This window comes from Apium graveolens, chromosome 11, assembly GCF_009905375.1.
Source record: "Apium graveolens cultivar Ventura chromosome 11, ASM990537v1, whole genome shotgun sequence".
Lineage (NCBI taxonomy): Eukaryota > Viridiplantae > Streptophyta > Magnoliopsida > Apiales > Apiaceae > Apium > Apium graveolens.
In genome coordinates this window covers 39,418-60,137 of record NC_133657.1, presented here as the reverse complement: position 1 = coordinate 60,137, position 20,720 = coordinate 39,418, and the positions used below count along the sequence as shown (strand labels likewise).

The 20,720-nt window shown below is 32.9% G+C and overlaps 3 protein-coding genes across 5 annotated transcripts; 1 reads left to right on the top strand and 2 right to left on the bottom strand.

The window, feature by feature from the left end:
- The first annotated feature begins 671 nt into the window (after positions 1–671).
- Positions 672–13,160, top strand: LOC141697260 (putative tRNA pseudouridine synthase). Of its 3 annotated transcripts, none has more exons than XM_074501548.1 (8): positions 672–963; positions 1,080–1,115; positions 1,201–1,313; positions 3,684–3,832; positions 4,543–4,687; positions 9,091–9,612; positions 11,281–11,734; positions 12,741–13,160. In XM_074501548.1, exons 1-7 carry the CDS (start codon positions 765–767, stop codon positions 11,698–11,700), a joined length of 1,584 nt encoding a protein of 527 aa, XP_074357649.1. In that variant the 5' UTR covers positions 672–764; the 3' UTR covers positions 11,701–11,734; positions 12,741–13,160. The 3 variants fall into 3 exon arrangements, with proteins under 3 accessions (XP_074357649.1, XP_074357648.1, XP_074357650.1); XM_074501547.1 differs by having other exon boundaries at positions 673–963; positions 11,281–11,718; XM_074501549.1 differs by having other exon boundaries at positions 676–963; positions 9,118–9,612; positions 11,281–11,718.
- A 69-nt stretch (positions 13,161–13,229) lies between these two features.
- On the bottom strand, positions 13,230–16,838 carry LOC141697262 (uncharacterized). The gene is made up of 4 exons (XM_074501550.1): positions 16,284–16,838; positions 16,034–16,166; positions 13,791–13,875; positions 13,230–13,649 (listed from the first exon to the last, which is right to left on the bottom strand). The coding sequence occupies exons 1-4, from the start codon at positions 16,817–16,819 to the stop codon at positions 13,417–13,419; spliced, it is 987 nt and encodes a 328-aa protein (XP_074357651.1). The 5' UTR covers positions 16,820–16,838; the 3' UTR covers positions 13,230–13,416.
- A 769-nt stretch (positions 16,839–17,607) lies between these two features.
- LOC141697491 (GDSL esterase/lipase At5g03980-like) lies at positions 17,608–19,333 on the bottom strand. The gene is made up of 3 exons (XM_074501895.1): positions 18,393–19,333; positions 17,990–17,998; positions 17,608–17,896 (listed from the first exon to the last, which is right to left on the bottom strand). The coding sequence occupies exons 1-3, from the start codon at positions 18,604–18,606 to the stop codon at positions 17,655–17,657; spliced, it is 465 nt and encodes a 154-aa protein (XP_074357996.1). The 5' UTR covers positions 18,607–19,333; the 3' UTR covers positions 17,608–17,654.
- Between the last annotated feature and the right edge of the window lie 1,387 nt (positions 19,334–20,720).

Below are 20,720 nucleotides of genomic sequence, written 5' to 3'. Positions count from 1 at the left end.
CGACTTGTTTTATTAATTGAATTTAAACTTCTGTCTAAATTCGACTCGTTTAATTTTCTGAGTCGAGTGTAGCCGGTTTATTTAGATAAACGAGCTAGTTTTTGCGAGTCGGACAAGTTACCTCGTTTAATTTTAATGATCAGATAAGTCAACTTGTTTAATTTTACTTTTAATCGAACCTAAATTTTTGTCCGAATTTTATTCATTTAATTTCACGAGTCAAGTTAAATCTGATTGTTGAGTTTGAGCCGACCGTGCCAGCCGACCGGCCCGACGGTTTCGCCAACCTATGTGATAGAAACTTCATCCTCATCACTCTATTTTCGCTTAAAGATATATAAAATAAAAGGAAATTAATAAGAATTAAATTTTTGTTTATGAAACTACTGATATTATGTTTTTGTATTTGTAACATTTATTTATATGGTTTAGAATTTTTAAACATAGAAAATAGGGATTGTGGGAAATCTCTTCGATCAATTTTTTTAACTAAAATACTGTTTTATCTGACGGTACATATCACGATAAATTTATTTAAATCGAGTCATCAAATTTAGTCAACATTTCATATAATTTTTGACAAAATATAACGATATGCAACCATAATAAAAAATTTAGAAGTAAAAGTGCAAGTTTTGGATAATTTAAGTGACCCGAACACCAATTTAAGCCGGAAGGTAAGGGGTAAGTTTTGTTTAAATTGGGACCGTGTATTGTGTGAAAAAGGTGGGTTCCTAACTAGAAGAGGAAACGGAAAAGAAGTGATGGCTGCTGCTATTGTTGCGGTATCTTCTTCTTCATTACGTATTGCTTTGTTTCCAACCCCAACGCACTTGCGATTTAGAAACCTTCCGTGCCGCTGTTTTTCGGAAACTCCATACTATCTCCCTAATACTAAATGGGACCCTTTTCGTAAGAAAAAGGTTGTAATGCGTGTCGGCTACATTGGTACAGACTATAGAGGTATCGTATGCCTTACCATGTCATGTATTTCTCTTTATTCAACTTATTATTATTGTTATTATCATTTTTATTATTAATATCTCCCTTATGCCTATTTCTAATTACCTGCGTTGTAGGTTTGCAGAAGCAATTGGATCAACACTCTCTATCAAGTAAGTATTACTACTACGATATATTCACGAAATTCAGACCTGCTTATTGACACGTTTACTAAAGCATTTCAGTTTTCCAATGTAGCTATAGAAGGAGAACTAGAAATTGCTATCTATAAAGCTGGTGGAATTCGAGATAGTAACTTTGGTAATTTGCACAAAATTGGATGGGCTAGAAGTAGCCGAACAGATAAAGGAGTAAGTTTTTTCTTGCTTTAAATTTTGATTTACTGCAAGATTACGGGTCAACTTGAGTGCTGTGATAGTATATGTTATACTAAAATAATTATATGTAGTCCTTTTTATTCGTGTTTAGCGACTTAGAAATATGATAATCTATCTATACTATTCTATTAGAAGCATATTTGGTGGTTGTTGGCCGTTGTTCGGCATTATTGTTTGGTACATTAAATATCAAAGATCTTATACTAGATAGATGAGAGCCGTTATGTAATAATAATATTATATTTTTATATTAATATGTAAAATACCCTCATAGGTATAGAGTTTGAATCTCGTCAAAAACATACTCCTTCCGTCCCGCTGGGAAGTTTAGTATTTGCACGCATTTCAAGGCTTCTATAAAGTGTAGTTTCATAATGTTTTTTAATTTTTTTTTTGTGAATAAAAGTTTAAACATAAAACTTTTATTAAGGGATTTTTTTTAAAAAAATTATGGAATTATACTTTAAACGAGCATTGAAAAGCGTGCCGAAAAGTAACGTAAACAATCCAGTGAGACTGAGGGAGTATCATTTTTAAACTTGTATATTCTATAATTTTTAACAATTTCTATAGGTTAAAGGTTTGAGTCTCTTCAAATACATACTATCTTTAGACTTCATATTTATATTATCTATTTCCAGTTAGGACTCGAAATACCATAAAACATATTTATTATAACTAATTATCTTCTTTAATTTATTTTTCAACTATTGAAAAAGTGTATATAACCAATTCTTTGCCGTTCCCTTTTGGGAAGTCCCATCCAATTCTTTACATTTCAAAACTTATCAAAAATAGTCAAATGAGTCCCACCACTTTCCCACTATTCCTCCCTTTTCACACTACTTTTACTCCACTATTTCCCTTTTATACATTAAAAATCAATGGGTCCCAACTCCCACCACTCCAACTACTTTTCTTTCTCCTTTTCACTATTTTATACATATTTCTTAACCTCCGTGCCCAAATCAAACGTAAAGAATTAGCTGGGACGGAGGGAGTATATATTATAATATGTATCCTATTAAGATAAACATATTTTTAGAATCTATTCGTATTTAAAAGTAATCCGTGCATCGCATGGGTTAAAGCTAGTAAATTAAGATGACTAGCATGACCTTGAATCGTAGCTCCATGAATGAGCATCTGTTTGGTATTGAGACTTCTGGCTAAATTCTCTAAGCATTATCCTATGGGCTAGGAGCAAGAGTGAAATGTGATCTCTTTTCTAGTAAGCAATAACTTATTAAAACCTCTGTGTGTTATAGGATTCATATTATAATTTTTGAAGGTATTTGGGATGAAATACATATATTTGAAATCCTCAACTTTTTAGAATAGAGAAAAATATGTGATCATTGTTGATACTAGTAGTGTGTATCCTGTTTAGGTTTTATCTTGACTTATGTAGTTGGGAGTTATTATTAGAAGTGTTTATTGGAATTGTGTTTTTGACTTTCTGCTATCTAGTTTTTATTAGCTGCAGGCTGCAGCTCGATATCTTTATTATTTACTTGGGAGCTGAACTATCATTTTTACCCAGGTGTTTGGGTTTGAAATAGCCTATTTATATGCCTGTATTTGCTTCTTATGGAGGCAGACATTTATCATATATAATTTTTTTTTCTAAAATTAATTATGTATCAAATTTGGGGATGGCTTGGGGGTAGAGATTGTTATGCGATTCAGTCTCCCGTGGGCTTATAATCACTGTTCTTGTTGTGTTATCATAATATTTTTCATTATAATCTTATTCTTGTTACTGTGCTGTGTCAATTGTGATGACTAATCAGAAGAAAAAATTAGTAAAAGGGTTGAACTGTACAAGTTGTTGGGTTTATGTGACTAGAAGCTGATACTTGGGTGACAAAAAATCAAATTAGCCTATGAGTGACAACACTAATATAAATTTGTGATATTTGTTGTTTATATCTTGGTCAGCTTCATTGAGGTGGAAATCCTCAGCTCCTATTTTTGTTATGGATTATAATATAATTCTGGATATACTTATATTTTCTGAGTTTTACATTTCTTGTTGACGAAGATGCTGAAGTATGAAAGGATACATTAATTCTTTACCAAAGTGTGGTAAAACAAATAAGCAATTTAAATAATTTAGGAAAGGACTAGATAAGAGGTAGTCAAGTGCATGATAATGTTTTTTTGTTTAACTCTTAATAACAAAGAAGACAGAACTCATCTTGCTAGAGAGCTACTTAATTAAATTTTCCACTATAATTTATGCTCACTGGTGAACTGACCGAGCAACCATTATGCACAAGTTACTCAAGACTTTACAGAACTGTCATCATGTAATAATCTTAAGTTTAATGTCCTTTTCAGGTTCATTCCTTGGCAACCATGATATCACTTAAAATGGAAATTCCTGCATATGCATGGAAGGAAGACCCCCATGGCATCTCTCTTGCAAATCACATTAATTCTTATCTTCCTTGCAGTATTAAAGTTTTCAGTGTTTTACCTTCACAAAGGTGAAATAGTAATATAAGTTGATTTTTTTTCCTTAAGAATAGGTAACATGCAACTGGATTAGAATTTTGCATTTTTTTGTCAATTCATATATAACATAATAATAGATATTTTTATTTATGGGAGGTCGAATATTCTTAGAAATTATCATATCAAAATGTTAGAAATCTGCATATATAACATCTGTAATGTGAAGTCCTAGTGCAATACCAGGTCCAGGACTTCACATTAAACTCTTGTTATTGTTTCCCAAAGACAAAGGATAAGACAAGGATGGTGATGATTGCCATGTTATCTCTGTGCTGACGAGGAAGTTTATTCTAGAGGGAGTGTATGAACTTAAATATTTTTTGGCCATGATTAGTGTTGTGGTGGTTAAGCGTCCAATTGCTCTGTGCTGGGTTAAAGTTTCAAAACCTGGAAATGCCTATTTGTGAATACAGAGGATTAGTTTGTGTACATTACAACCTTCCCAAACTACTGGGGAAGCCTCGTGCACTTGGTGCAACTTGTTTTTTCGTGATTTTTTGAGTTTTTAGATACTTTGTTTTGAAATAAATTATTTAAGGAGTATCATGACCACTTATATGAAATATTTTTAACATTATTTAATCAAGGGAGAAGTGTCGGTGTGATGGGTTGCAGACACATCCTATTTTCTTGCTATCCCCTGTATTTTGTTCGTGATAGTTTCTTTTGATAAAAATTTCAGGAGCTTTGATGCCAGAAGGGAATGTAATATCCGCAAATATTCTTATCTCCTTCCTGCTGAAATAATTGGAATTAAAGATACCTTAAGTGCAGCTGAAATAGATTGTCACTTGTCTGACTTTAACAACATATTGAGCTCTTTTGAGGTATGCCTTGTCTAAAAAATCTAATTCTCATTCGGCAGTAGACCTATTTTCCATTCTGCTTTTGTGGTTAAACCCGTATTTAGGTAGTTATCTTAATGCTAGGCAGTTTCTCCACATTTAAGTGTTTTCAATCTTGAAAGGAAAATACTTTAATATTATTGGAATAATTTTATGATTTGATATGGCGCACTTGTTTCTTGCAACTTATGTAGTTTTAGTAGCTCTTATTTGTGTTTGACAGGCTGGAAATCTCTTGTGCATTATTATATGTTTGGTTATTTTTTTTAAAAAAAAATTATGTTTAGATTAATAAAGTGTCATGTATATAGTAAGAGGCGTTTTTGTGTCTGCGTATAATCCATCTGAAATTCTGCTCGAAAGAATTCCTATATAAGGCTTATATTTTTGTTGCACATGTAACAATGGCCAAGAGAACTCTCATTAATCACAATTATTAATTCCTTGCTCTGCATCATCTCCCATTTATGTGTTGTGTGTTTATGCATGCATGCATGTGCGTATGACCTAAAATAGCATTGTGTTATTGACACACTTATCTAGAAAAGTGTCACAATTATACATATATATGAGTGAATAAAGAGAGAAGATGCAGAGAGATGATGAATACATATATATATGTGTATTGTCTATACTACATCTGCTGCATTTTACGTTATGTTGTGTTATTACAAGAAGGAAGACTAAGCCACTTTTTAAAGATAAACCTAGCTTCCAACTAAAGCTTGCTACAGTAGCTTACTTGGTGGGTACTCTTGCTACAGTAATTATGATGTTACCATAGTAACATCATCTCACTTATGTCATTTCCTAGCTGATATTTAACAAAAAGCAACGAAAATCACATAATAATTATTTAAACAAATAAATTTAGATTATAACATATAAATTTAAGTATTGATTATCATTTCAAGTAATATAATATATTAAGTTTGTTTTATTCCGGGGATAGAGAGACCAGTAAGTTACTAGTTTCTATAGTTTTGCTATGTAAGACATGTTATAGTAACAGTTAAATCAAATGAAAGAATTTATCTAAATGTAGAGTGAACAAGACACTATTGGAAGAATTAGTATTCATAAATGAATCATAATGAGGGGAAGATTTTACAATAGCAAAACTCCTCTGCTGGACAATGTAAGATGCATCTAGTTCAAGACAATGTAAGATGCATCTTCAAAGTTGCATAATTGCATTTGAAGGACATCTATTATTCACGACAACATTTTATTTGTTTTGAAATTTTCTCCGAGTCGATGCGGAACGAAATATTAGAATATTGATTTATATTTATTTTATATTATTAGTTAGAAATAGATTTAATTGTAATTTAATATATAGTATGATATATATATGTATTAGTAGGAATCTATATTATGGTAGAGAATAAGAAAATGTTTTGTTTCCTTTATTAGGAAGATTTTACTTGGTGGTCAAGTTTTAAGAGTTTATATAAAGAATTATAATCTTTCATTATGAAATAGAATTGATTGATTATTATCGAACTGAGAATTGTTCTCTTATTATGTGTTACGCTTCTAACAAACCTCTCTTATGCGGTTGAGAATCCTAGGGGTAGTGATTCTTTTTCGGTTGAATCACCTTAGGCGTGGGTTTTTCGCGGTTAATTCACATTATCTATTCTTTTTAATTGTTTTTAGTACTTTGTCCTGCATCACGAGTATTATTACATTTTTACATCATAGTTGGTATGAAATTATCCAAACTTGTATAGTAATAATCAAATGGATCTTGTTTAGTCCTCTGAGTTAATCATTTATTTCTCCTCCTTGCATAAAGTTTTGATAAATCAGTGTTCCCTAAAATCCCACAAGGCGGCAATATGCCATCTTGCCGTCAACAAGTGCTATCTTGTACAACCATCCTTAACCAGTTGTTAACGACCGCAATAACTGTTTAACTCATTATTAAAGATTCAAGTGTATTTATTTGTTCAGTAATACTTGTTCTAGTTGGTGTTTAGACTAGTAAAAGAAGGGGGAAAACATAGAGAACGGGAGAATAAAAATGTGATGCATACTACTCATTATTTCTGATAACCAACGTCTGGTTTTATACACTAAAATAAAACTAAAACTTTTAAAACCTACTTATCTACTAATTTATTTGAATAACACCTAACAAACTAATCAACAAATTTCAAAATACTTCAAACAAGTTTGAATTATTCTTAACACTTCCTCTTAATTCTAGATTCAAAATTCTAAAATTAATTTGAAGATGATGTACTTCCTACCATCACCATTGTTGTTGGAGCACCTCTCTTCACAATTTTTTCGGGAGCCCTTCTCTCCACAATTTCATGTTGGTGCACTTCTCACCAACTTACACATTGGAGCACTTCTCTCCAATATCAAAATAGTTCTTCATCAAATACTTGTGTCTTATTGACACTTTCTTCGGTCTTGTTTCTACAATACTTTTGCACATGTCCAAACCTCTTGCATTTAAAGCATTGAAGCTTTCCCTTGTTCCAACAATCTTTTTCTTCATGCCCGTTCTTCTTACAATGGCCACAGCGTGTAAATCTTATGTACTCCTTTGGAATTTTGGCCAAAAAAGGCCCTTCAACCGCATTTTCAGTTTCCTTATTTTTCATCGCTCTTCTTTGTTCTTGGACTTTCAGAGAATTAATTAACTTGGACAAAGATAGTTCAGTTATATCTCTTGAATCTTCAAGATATGAAAGTTTTGTATCAAACCTTTTAGGCAAACTCACAAACAGCTTCTCTACAGCTTTGCTATCAGGTACATCATCTCCCATTAGCCGCATTATTCACCACACCCATCAAATTATTATAATAGTCTTGTATGGTGTTTTTTTCTTTCATGGCTAAAGTCTCAAAATCCCATTTGAGATTTTAAAAATTGCATTCTCTTATTCTTGTGTTGCCTTTCATAATAGGGATGACAATTTGTACCGAACCGATGGAAACCCGATCCGTACCGATCGGGTTTGGGTTTGGATATGATTTTTAAACCCGAACTCTTTTCGGGTCGGGTTTAGGTTTAAGACATACCGTTTTGAACCAGAACCGAAAACCCGAAACCCATTTCGTTCCGACCCGAACCCCAACCCGAACCGGAACCCGTTTTTATATATAGAAATAATATTTTATATTTTAAAAGTATTAATATAATATATGATATCATATTACTAATATTAGTAGTAAAAAGATTATACTTTGTACAAACTATTGCATTAAAGTCTAACATTAGTGAACTACTATCGTTAAACATGTTTTCAGTAAGGTTCGATACAAATATACTCTAATCCAAGACTGTTGCATTTCTTAACCAACAACTTCATCCTTATAATTCTGATCCATTGCCTACTCTGAATCCTCTAATTCAACATAAAAATTTCAATATCGTTAGATTTATGAGACCTATGCTCCAATGAGATTCTATTTATCCTTCAATAAAATTTGTGAAAATTAAGGTGCAATTTGGTAGAGATCTACATACCCAGACCCGAACCGAACTCGAATGAAACCCGATCGGTTCGGGTTCGGGTTTTTTCGGGTTCGGGTTTGGCAAAAACAATCGGGTTCGGGTTTGGTTTTGCAATACCTGTTTCGACCGACCCGATTGCCATCCCTACTTCATACAATTTTTTAGCTTATCCCAAGCCTCTTTTCCTGTTTCGCAAGTCATGATTCTTGTGAAAATCGATTATGACACGGCCGTATGAATAATTGATAAAGCCCTGGTACCCTTGCTCGACTCATCTTCGTGAAGTTTGATTTGATTCAGAGTAGGATTATTTGTAAGAGGTTGTATCTCTCTCTCAGTTTCAACTCTTGCCCATAAACCCAAACCTCTTAGATGAGTTTAAAAATTGGAGGAGAAAGACTTAGTGTTTGGTTTGAAGCAATGGCATATTATGTCACATGCCCTTAAGATCAATAAGGCTTTGATACCACTGTTGGTGTTTAGACTAATAAAAGAAGAGAGAAAAATATAGAGAACAGGAAAATAAAAATGAGATGCAAATTACTGATATTTTCTGATAACTAACGTGTGGTTTTATACACTAAAATAAAACTAAAACTCCTAAAACCTAGCTTCTATCTTATCTACTAATTATTGAAAAACACTTAGCAAACTAATCAACAATTTCAAAAACAATTCAAATAATTTTGAATTATTCTCAAGACGAGTTATACATTATGAGCAAAATGTGTATCCGGAACATGTAGGCACCCAAAAGCTGCTACTATTTTCACCCTCTTGTTACTCCACCCTGTTGTAGTATGAAAACACTGATTATTTTGTCATTTTTAAAACACTAGGTATCAGTTTTTTATATGATTTTACAACCTAAATTTTTTAATTGCATTTTTACTAATATTATGTTTAGCTTCTGAAAATGGCACACTGCATGCAGGGAGATCATCCTTTTCATAACTATACAATACGGTCCAAGTACAGGAAACAAAATTCTGGAAGAGATTCGCCTAAAAACGGTAGTCAGTCAAAGATAGTGAAGTTATCTGATGAGGTATCTGACCCCAGAATGGAAGATTATGATGAAGAAGAAGCAACATACTTTGATATTGAGGAGGATGGTGAAGAAAAGACTACGGAAGAATGTGATGCATTGGCAACAGATGTTGAAGGAATAAATTCCAAGTTTTCTAGGTTTATTAAACCTGATAAACATATATTGGGCATGTGCGATTCACCTAAAAATGATTCACAAGATCAGAATCATCTTTCCGCCTGTCAAGCAAGATGGCTATATGAACCTGACATGAAAGACAAACTTAGTGCTTCTCATTTCAGAAAGATTTTTCACTGTTCTTGTGGAAAGCTGGAGCAATTTCTTGGCATGAGCTATGTGGAGATATCCATATGTGGAGAATCATTCATGTTGCATCAGGTAACGTCTTTTTGGGTTGTAAGTGATTATTATCTTTTATTAACTACTGTAACTATGTGAGCTTTAATATATATAAGAATTAATGTGTTATTCTGTTAATTTTATGCTCAGTAATCATTTCATTCCAGTCTCAGTGGAGCCACATAGCTCCACTAACCATGATTGACCATGATTAAAGAATAACATATTATCCCATCAACGGCCTTAAATAATAAATGCAAGATGCGCGCGTTATTTTTGTGAAGGTAAAAACTTGTATCCATTTAGCCAAGAAAAAGGAAGTTAATACCCATATAGCCAAAAAAAAAGAATGATACCATGTTAGGTCCTTGAGGAGGAATTTGAATACTCCTCACCCACAATATATATGTTAGTATTCCTTTCTTCATTAACTCATGGCTGGTCGAAAGAACCACTCTATTAACTCATGGCTCTGTTAGATCGGTAGATGCCAGTTTGATCCCAGCCAGTCAAGAACTGACCTTGTCAGGAGGTAACTAAGTGGTGGATTTCTGTTCTGAAACAGCCTTGTCCGTGCTAATGAGAACTGAGAAATAGTATAAATATGATTATTTTTTTCAGTAATTAAATTGGCATGATGCAACCCTCATGCCTTCTTTCTTATTGAAAATGTTAACTCAAGTACAATAACCTTTTTCCACCATCGTGCTACACCCATATTAATTATTATAATATCTGCCAAACGGTCAGGCGCCGACTACCGCACACCAGTATCCTTACTGGTTACTTCTCAGATTACAAGAAATTATATTGGAATCCTATGACTTGTTTGCTATTTAAAATCCTAATGAGAAGAAAACTAATACATATCTGTAGCTGCTACTAATTAAATAAAAAACAACTCCTTTTATGACTCTGTTATCATAGATCTTAAATGTTCCTGTCACTCTACTTATCTAATATGATTAAAATTATTAATCCATTAGGATTTATTTTTTTCCTGATCAAGATATTAAGTATATACTTATAAATTAGTCTTTTGATTCTCGCTCCACATCAGACCTTTGGAAAAAACTTGTCAAAATCAGAAACCTTGGACTAAAATGTATTGGAATGTTACCTGTGTACTACCTATGGGTATATATTCCATGTAAGGAATTTTGAGACTTTCTGAGATTCAAAGTTATTTTTTTTAAAAAATTGGCATGCTGAGTCTCCAAATTGTTTTTATAATTGTACTCCAAATTTGAAGACTTTCCTTCTATAATTTGTCTCCAAATTATTTTCAGTTACTTTATTTGGATCTGCAAATTCATAGTTTTTAGACAGTATACTTTCTGTAAACTTGTTGCAATATGTAAACCAACAGACATGCCACTACATGATTTCCCTAGTTTTTTAGTACCGATCTTGCATACAAACACTCTAACCGTGCAATACCACTTGATGGTTAATAGCACGTGATAGTTGATTGACAATAAGAAGAGTTGGAAAATAGGTCTGCAGATAATAGATAGAGACACAAATCAATTCTTATATTAATAAAAAAATATCAATTCATAATATTCAGATCTGATTCATAATGGGTATAGATAAATATATTAACAATTTGATCTTCTAGTTCCATGCTCAGCATCACAACCGTTCATGCTGTTTTTAGTGGAATTTTTAATTTTCTTGTACCTCATTCTGTATTGGCTTCATTAGATTCGCAAAATGGTCGGAACAGCTGTTGCGATAAAGCGCAATTTACTCCCACGCGACATACTTAGGTTGTCACTGAACAAGTTCTCACGGATTGTCCTGCCCCTTGCTCCATCTGAACCTTTGATATTAAGGGGGAACAACTTTGTTTTGAGAAACCAATCTGGCAATGTGACTAGACCTGAATTGCAGATGTTAGTGGAGTCTGAAGAAATTCTAAAGTTGGTTGATGAATTTTATGTGTCATTAGTCCTCCCTGAAGTTTCAAACTTCTTAAATATTTCAAAATCTCCTTGGAGGGATTGGGTAGCATTACTGGATGCAAACACGGGTATTCCAGATTCACAGTTGGATGAAGTCAGAAATGCTTGGCAAATATGGAAGGAAAGTTTTCAGCATAGAACCAGTTATATGTCAACATAGCCATTTGCAGACATAACGGTACTCACCTGACAATGTATAAGGCCCTTGTCTTTTCTTTTCCTTTTTTTTGTTTGTCTTGATAAGGTCTTCTGAGTGCTCTGTGTCAAAAGGAATTCTTATTGCCAAGTTTTATGTCCTGGAATGTATGTTGTTATAACCTTGAAACATTAGTACTCTATAAATAAATTGCCGTCAGTCTGAACTAGGGAAATATATATGAAAAATCAATTCTTTCCTATAAATATTAAATAGTACATGTGTCCTATGTGATATGATATACTATTAAATTATTACCTCGTGATTTTTCATTATTTATATATGCACTTTAGAGGTCTTTGCAAAATCAGGTCCCAATGTCCTATCTTTCTTCTATAAAGTGATGCCACCTTTGTCTTTTAATCCAACTTTTTTTTTGAACGTTAAGAGATTTAGGATACTTTTCTTTTATTGCAAGAGTTGTTAGTTTGAGGTTGCACGAGATAAACTCTAGTTTTTTCTCCATATATGATTATACTTGCTCCTAGTTGCAGTCAGTAGGGTCCTCTGCTAATCCTAAAAATATAAAACTCTAGTTTTTTTGGTTGTAGAAAACGTTGACACCCAATGAAGTGATTTTGCTTGTGCAATTTTATTGTAAACTTGCCTAGTTTTGTTTTTCAATAGTGAACTTGCCTAATTACGCAAGTTTATGTCGTCGCTTTTTTTAAGACAACCAAGTAAAGACCATGATGTAATTTAGTGTCTGTCATTGTTTTGTTTGTGTTTTACCATCATTTTTGTAGTTTTTTTGTTTCAAAAATTAATATTTCAGATATTTTAATTAGGTATACATTACATGCAGTAAAATCCAAGGCCAAAGTGTAGTGGTTGATAAATTGGTTGAATAAATCAACTACTTTAATGAACTGAATAACTTGTTAAGGCATGATAAATGCATGAGCATGTCATTTTGCTTTTTCAGTTGCGTTGTCAGTTTCTTATGTACTAGTGCTATGACTCTAATGATCGGTATTGCTTTTACGATTACTGAATGGTTTCAGGAAGAGTACAAAGCTATGGTTCTAGGATAGAAGAATGCTAGCGGGCTGCGGGCGAGTTCTCCTACTAGCATGTGTGGGTGAAAATAGGGAAGCATCAGGATGAATAGCCCATAACCCTGTCGGCCAACCACTACATAGAGAAGTTAGCATCACAATTCATACCAAAGCCTAAAGAGGCGGGAGTAGCTTTTAGGATGAAGCTGGTTGTGCTTATATGATGAAGGTGATTTAGTTTGCTATGATAATGTTGGTGTACTGTAGTTTGATCTGATTACTGGGATCTTCTTTTGGATCACTAATTTTTGATTTCGTAAGGATGCATTTGATTATTTCCCTGTGTTTGAATATCAATTGCACTCATTTTAAAACTTGGTATTTACTTGTGTAATTGAGATGGTGTATTACCCCCCCTTTCATTCCTTTTTGGTTTGTTGGGAGGTGAAACCCTCTAGCAAATTGACTACTAGTAGTTAAAAAAGAATGCAGACAAGGAGTAGAAAAATTGGTATATACAATGCTGGCGGCCTTAGAAGTATACATGACTGTAAATCTGTAATAAAAAGAAATAAGTTAGTTAGCTGCTAATGAATCGGGGGAGTTGTGCTACTATTTAGATGGTGATTTACAAGATTCTCCATGCTAGTTGGTGCTGATAGTGTGAGATGATAGTGATAGTCTATTGTTGATGTAGTGAAGGCCAGTAGTGACTCATAATCGGCTGGCATGATAACCTTGGCGGTAATCCTTGAAATGAATACTGTCTGTCAGCAGCAGCTGGCGCGGAACATTGAAGAGGAAGCAGATAATGGACTTGTGATTGGATACCCAACTTCAGTGAGGACGATGGTACGATTTCCCCACTAGTAAATCTTAGCCTTTCCAATTCCCCCATCATTGCCTCTGTTATATCTGCGTGTAGTTGTACAAGTATATATATGTTAAAAAATGTAAATTTCAAACATACTCGATTAGAAAGTAATAGACAATACTTGTGCACCAATTTAGTTCGATACAATTATCTATTAATTATGATTTTTTTTTTAAATTTACCGTCTTGTGACTGGGCTTGATGCTCCATTGTTTGCAGCCGTAACTTTAGCTCCTTGTTTTCAGCGGCCAGATGAACTACATCTTCCTGGGTGAAAATATGAACAAATTATATAACAACAATGTACAACATTGACACTAAATTATTGTATAAGGTTGTCACTGAAACCGACCTATAATAATTGTATGGCTCCTACGTGCAAAATGTGTATACCTGATAATTACTCCAAAAAATAGTTGTGAATCGATGATGGTAACTTGAGAAAATAAACTAGCTCAATATATATAATAGAGGGGTTAATGTTTTGGCTGGAAAGAACGTACAATTTTGGATGTAAAATACAATTTGTTTCCACAGTACCATCACTCTATCTAAAAATGTGATATTTTATAATTCAAAATTTTTGGAGATAGTAAGGTCATAAAATAATATTTAATACAAAGTGTATATCTTTTTTAAAGATTTATTATTATGTATACGTAAATACTTTAAGATTTAATTATAATAAGCCTAATTATATACTTCGAAACATGTGTTAATTTTAAGAATATAAACTCTTCAAAATCAACCCTACCCTTTCTAAAAAAATTCCCAACGATTTTTATAGTTGCATTCTGGCAAGGCAGGGGACAAACAAATTCGAAAAATCTGATATTCGTCCAAAAAACCCGTATTCGTATATGAAATAAAACGGATATTATCCGTATTCGAAATAAATCGGATATTATCCGTATTCGAATCCAGCGATTACGGATACAGATACAGATATAGGCATATTCGTATTCGTATTCGTATCTGATAATATCTAAATCCAAATAAATATATATTATATTTAAATATATATACAAATTTTGTATAATTGTAAAAACAGTGTTGACTTATATAAAACAAATCATTTGAGTTTAAAAATTTAAAGATAACAAATATATTTAAAAGATAAACAAAAATTAATTTTTGAATAAATTAAATTAGGTATAAATCGCTTTAACTCTTATTTTAATTTTTACTGTATTTTTTTTCATTTTTTTTTCATTTTTTAATATAAAAATAAATTTTTGATTGAAAATCAGAATCAGATCGATATATTATCCGTATCCGGATATTATCCGTCTGATCCGGATTCAGATATTATTCTTTAAATATTTCCAGATACGGATACATATACAAATTTTCGGATTCAGATTCCGATATAGGCAGATCCGTATCCGAGTTATCCATTTGACAACCCTAATACAGGTATGGAGTATATTTTGGTGCAACGGTTATCCCCTTATTTTAGTTATTAAAAATAAAATTAAATAATGTTATAAACATAAACTACTAAATTGTTAAATTATTTGATATAGTCTTCTCATTCCGCTAAATTACGATCAAAACTTATCCTACTAAACTACGATCACTGTTCCTTCATAATTCTTTTATTTATTTTTATTATAAAACTATAACAATTATATATATTTATATATATATATATTAAAATTAATGTATAATTAAATAAATAATATTTAAAATTTATTTAAATATTAATGAAACTCATGTATCGCACGAAATTTAAGTTACTAAGAATAAAAATGCACATTGCACCCATACATTCATAACATAAATTATTCCAGAACAAAATTGGGTGAAAAACAAAATACTAACCATTCAGGGAGAAATGCCTAGAATGTCAATTAACGGTACCGTGCGTTCAAAATATCCACGAAACACGCATGTGGGAGATGCGTATACTTTTTAAAAAATTCACAAAGGATATATATGTATGTTGAACCTGTGTATTTATTTTTTAATTTACTTTATTCATTTATTTTTTTCATTGTAAGTAACTCGTAGCCGGACCCTCTTCAGGTGCGCACTGGATAATTCGAATCTGTAACCAAGAGAATAGTTATCCCTATTTAACCAACTGAGCTAACCCTTGCGGACATTTTTTATTTTTTTTGTGAAATACACATGTTTAAAAGCACAAATGAATAGACATCATGCGTATTTTTTTATTAAATTTGAAAAGTTGAGCGTGTATCTGGATATTTTGGGAGGTTGAAGTACAAACAACGATGCAATTTGAGTATTTTTTCAAGAAAATTTGCCGAATTATGTCTCGACATCAAAAAAGGATCCATAGATATTTAGCAAATGAAGAAGATAGAAAAACTAGGCACCCCAAGCATCACGCCGGATTGTAGATGTAAAGTAGCAACGATAAAGTACGTGGGACATATGATATAAACTAATTTGTACATACTTTGTATACGTTGAGTTGTGTAGCTAGAGCAGTGGCCTCTGTTTGAAGGGACTTAACTTTCCTCTCCAGTTCTGAAATGTAGCGAGCCTTTCTTTGCTTGGAACGAGCAGCCGACTGACGATTTGCCATTATTCTGATTTATTTAAGTAGTTTAATTTCAATAATAATAAAAATAAGAAGAAGATTAATATACATTCAGAAATTATATATGATTAGTAAAAAGGCGAACCCAAGAGATGGAATTACGTACCTCTTGGCACGCTTGGGATCCACAATCCAAAGCTCAGCCAATTTAGCAGCAGACATAGCCTTCTTTGTCTCCACGGTCTGAATGCTGATGCTGCTGCTTCTAGCTACAGATGAATGTTTTGACAAAGGAGGGCCGTCTGGGGTATCATTATCAAGCTGCTGCTGCTGCTGCAACAGTACGTTATCCTTAGCTTTCTCCTTCCCTTGACTTAATTGATCACCACATAGATTAATAATATTGTTAATCACACATTTCTCCTCCTCCTCATTATTATCAACGTCAATGTATTGGGAAAAGAAAGCATCATAATCAAGCTCATTATCATAAATACATGATGATGACGTTTCATCAATATTAGTATCATCAATCTCTTCCAGCTGGTAACTATTAATTAGCTGTACAATATCAGGGCATGAGTTCCCTCCTAACCTAATCCCTGCCGTGGGAAAATGGAAGGTGACATCAGAAAACACCCTCTGATGATGGTGCAAGGCCTTCAACGTGACATCCCTACTTTTATCATCCATATTCATCATTCATGCAACAAGTAATTAATTTTCTATTTGTTTTTTAATATTACTTTTAATCCAATTAATCTTCGGCCTTTAAATCTATCTCTAGGCGGAGCACCAGCCCAGCCCTCTTATTCAAAAGCCTCCTCCTGCACATCTCGCACTCATTTATAAATACGCGCATAATTATATATTGTTTTTTTTTCTGGGCAAGGGAAGAAAATTGTGTTCTTCCCCACCCTTAGCAAATTGATCAACTTTGCCAAGGAGAAGCCGGTTAATGTGTTCATCTGTCACGTGCGTGTGTCTATATATAGAAAGAAACAGGAGGGGCCAGGGGGTCCATCAAAATGGTTGGAGTAGTGTTGGGTGTACAAAATTTTGTACATAATGACATGACATTTGATGTTAAGTATTTTAATTGATTTTGTTGATGTAAATGTAGAGCCATTTCAATTAAAACACATCACATGTCATTAAGTACAAAATTTTGTACAATTTCATTTTCCAAATGTTTACTATCATTGAGTATATTTTTTTCGTTATCTAAGTAATACCCGATTGCAATAGGAAAGTGAATGGTTTATCAAATCAATGTTTGCGATTCAGTTCAGTTAATTGCTATCAATCACAGTCAAATTGTCTAAAATAATTTTTGCGATTCCGGTTAAATATTTATTGGTTTTATTAATAATTACAAGTTGATATATTTTTTGTATACATCGGAAAACAGAAAGAGTTCCTTGTGTACTTTTTGTATACATCGGAAAACAGAAAGAGTTGATATATGGTTAACCAAAGGAGTTTTCTCATGCAGTGCAATTTCAATTTTCTTATTATTCCTCCTCAAATCCAATTTCTAGATACCTGCATAGAGATTCCAATACATATTACAATCGATCTTTGGTAGAAAATCCGCTACAAGCCACGTAGCAACAAGGCGATTTGCCTTCTGTGTCAGATGAGTTCCATCCCAGCTAATATACTTATCAGGATCTGGACAGACCGGAACACTTGAGATCCCACACTGTACTCGAAAGTTGAAATTATATCTACCGCCTGTTCCACAACAAGCTTTTAAAGTAGATTTGGTATCAAATCCTGGCAATGTATAATATTGTAAATCAAATAATATTAATAAAATTGATAATCAAATCGATATTTCAGACAACAAGAGCAGTTGGAATATGTTACTGATCACAACTGACAAATAGAGTTCATATTTACGCAGATAGTAAAAGGAGTAAATGATGAATGGCTGTCTATTGCAATACCTTGGGAAGCCTTTTAACAACTGATAAAAGGTGTGTGAAATTAAATGAAAATTTGCAGATGTATCTTCCCTATCTAGAGTAACAATGTGTCGAAGAACACCTTGTACCGATAAGTCTGGAGACCCATAAGGATCCCAGAAATTCAATGAGCTTAGAGGTTTGTTTATCCACTGGCCGGATAAAGGGAGCTAGCCAGTTCTATCTTTGTAATTAGACTAGATCACATTTCAATAAGATGCAAAATTTTAAGTAAATGCTATGTTGTGCACATAAGGCCATGCTACAAGAAGAATTGTATACCTATAAATGGAGCATTAGTCAGAAGCTGTTGTGAGTTGCTGCTAGATCGTTTGGAGCTTTTAAACATTGATGAGTATCATAAGCTGTTGTGCTGTTACTTGGGAAATTTGTCAAATACATCGGAAAACAGCCCAGTGGAAACTGTCCGGGGACAATTATTCGTACAGCTCCCATGCCAATGAGTTTCTTAAAGTTCGAAGAATATTGTTTCATCAATATCAGAAAACTACGATGCATACCCTTTTACTTGTAATGTATTAGATAAAGGGAATTTGATAAATATACCAACTTTTAAATATTTATTTGCAAATATACTACCTTATTTAAAGTCTTGCAAATTTACTGCTTAAATTGCAAAAATACCATTCCTTTACCTTCTTTATCATCCTCATTCTTCCTCATCTCATCTTCCTCCACCACAACCTAGTCCTCGACCCTCTCCTCTTCCTTCATAACCACAAATTGCTTTCCCTTCTTTTTCTCACCTCTCTCTCAATTTCTTTCCCTCCCTTCTTCTCTTTGACTATCGTCATCGTCGTCGTCATCATAGCTACCACCACCACGGTGGTGACTCCGCCTCTCTTCTGCAAAACACATACACACATCATCATCCCATCCCATCTCTCTTCTTAATCTCCCTTCCTCCTGCCCTCTCAAGCTCTCTCCCTCTCTCGACCACAAACACACGCACAACACCAATTACGCACAACACCAATCAATAGCCACACCCTCGCACCTTACAACCTCCCTCTTATCCCTTGACAGTATTATCTGAAATCACCGTCACCACCACCGCTCCTTCTCTGGTCGGTGGTGTCTTCCTGCTTTTGATTAAAGATTGATTTTTATTGCTTTTAGACGATTTTTGCAGTGCTTTTGGTTGATTTCATGGTTACTTTTGTGATATTAGTATTGACCCCGCAGGGTATCAATTTTCGCCATTTATCACAATATGGGCATCTTATTTTACAACTAAATGTAATTTTTGAATGACCAGATGGACTCTCTTTAAATTTCCATAAACAATGTATCCAACCGAAAAAACATGATTTGATACGATGATTTAATCTCTACATAAGTAATCATTAAAATATCCCTATAGTTATTTATATTTATATTAAATAAAGTCATTAATGTTAGAAACATATCGGTCTACGATGAATAATGTATAAACACTCTTATTTTCTTACATTTTCTAATCATTTTGTGATTGAATCGTTCTCTTAAGAGATTATAATGAGTTGCTTTCTTCAATTTAGTTTTAGATTAACGAAGTATAAGTTCACCTGCAAATAGGGTTGAGCATTGTGACCCGATCGAATAGATCGATTTTTTTTTTTTTTTAATTTCGTTTGTTGAAATTGAAGACGTTTACTGTTAACCATATTAGCATAAAAATTATTCAACCGTTGCTAATTATAATTACCACTTACATAAAAATTAAAATATGATCAGTTTATTCTAATACATTTGTTTGCAAGCTACTCAACAAAACAATAATTCATATAGTGGAACATGCAATATCAAATTTGGGTTAGTACAGCGAATTTGGAATAAGTTACGGTCTATCGAGGAATTAAATTATAATATATAGTCTATTCAATCTAGACGAAAATATTTTTGGATTCGATCTATTCGGTTTGGACGAAATTAACCAATTTTTAAAAAAATAGGACCGAGCCAGATAAAATTAACCTGGCTTGATTCTGTTTTTCGATATTGGTTCTGTTTTGCTCACTTCTACCTGGAGAATCCCGAGCATCTTTTCAAAAATAAAGAAGAATTATTTTAACTAACTTGTTTGTGACATCTTCCTATAGTAAAGCTAATACGAATGATCCAAACTTGCGCTTATTAAAGAAGAAAAATTATTCAACCGTTGCTAATTATAATTACCACTTACATAAAAATTAAAATATTATCAATTTATTCTAATACATTTGTTTGCAAGCTACTCAACAAAACAATAATTCATATAGTGGAACATGCAATATCAAATTTGGGTTAGTACATGAAATTTGGAATAAGTTACGGTCTATTGAGGAATTAAATTATAATATATAGTCTATTCAATCTAGACGAAAATATTTTTGGATTCGATCTATTCGGTTTGGACGAAATTAACCAATTTTTAAAAAAATAGGGCCGAGCCAGATAAAATTAACCTGGCTTGATTCTGTTTTTCGATATTGGTTCTGTTTTGCTCACTTCTACCTGGAGAATCCCGAGCATCTTTTCAAAAATAAAGAAGAATTATTTTAACTAACTTGTTTGTGACATCTTCCTATAGTAAAGCTAATACGAATGATCCAAACTTGCGCTTATTAAAAATTGTATCAATTTTGTCGATT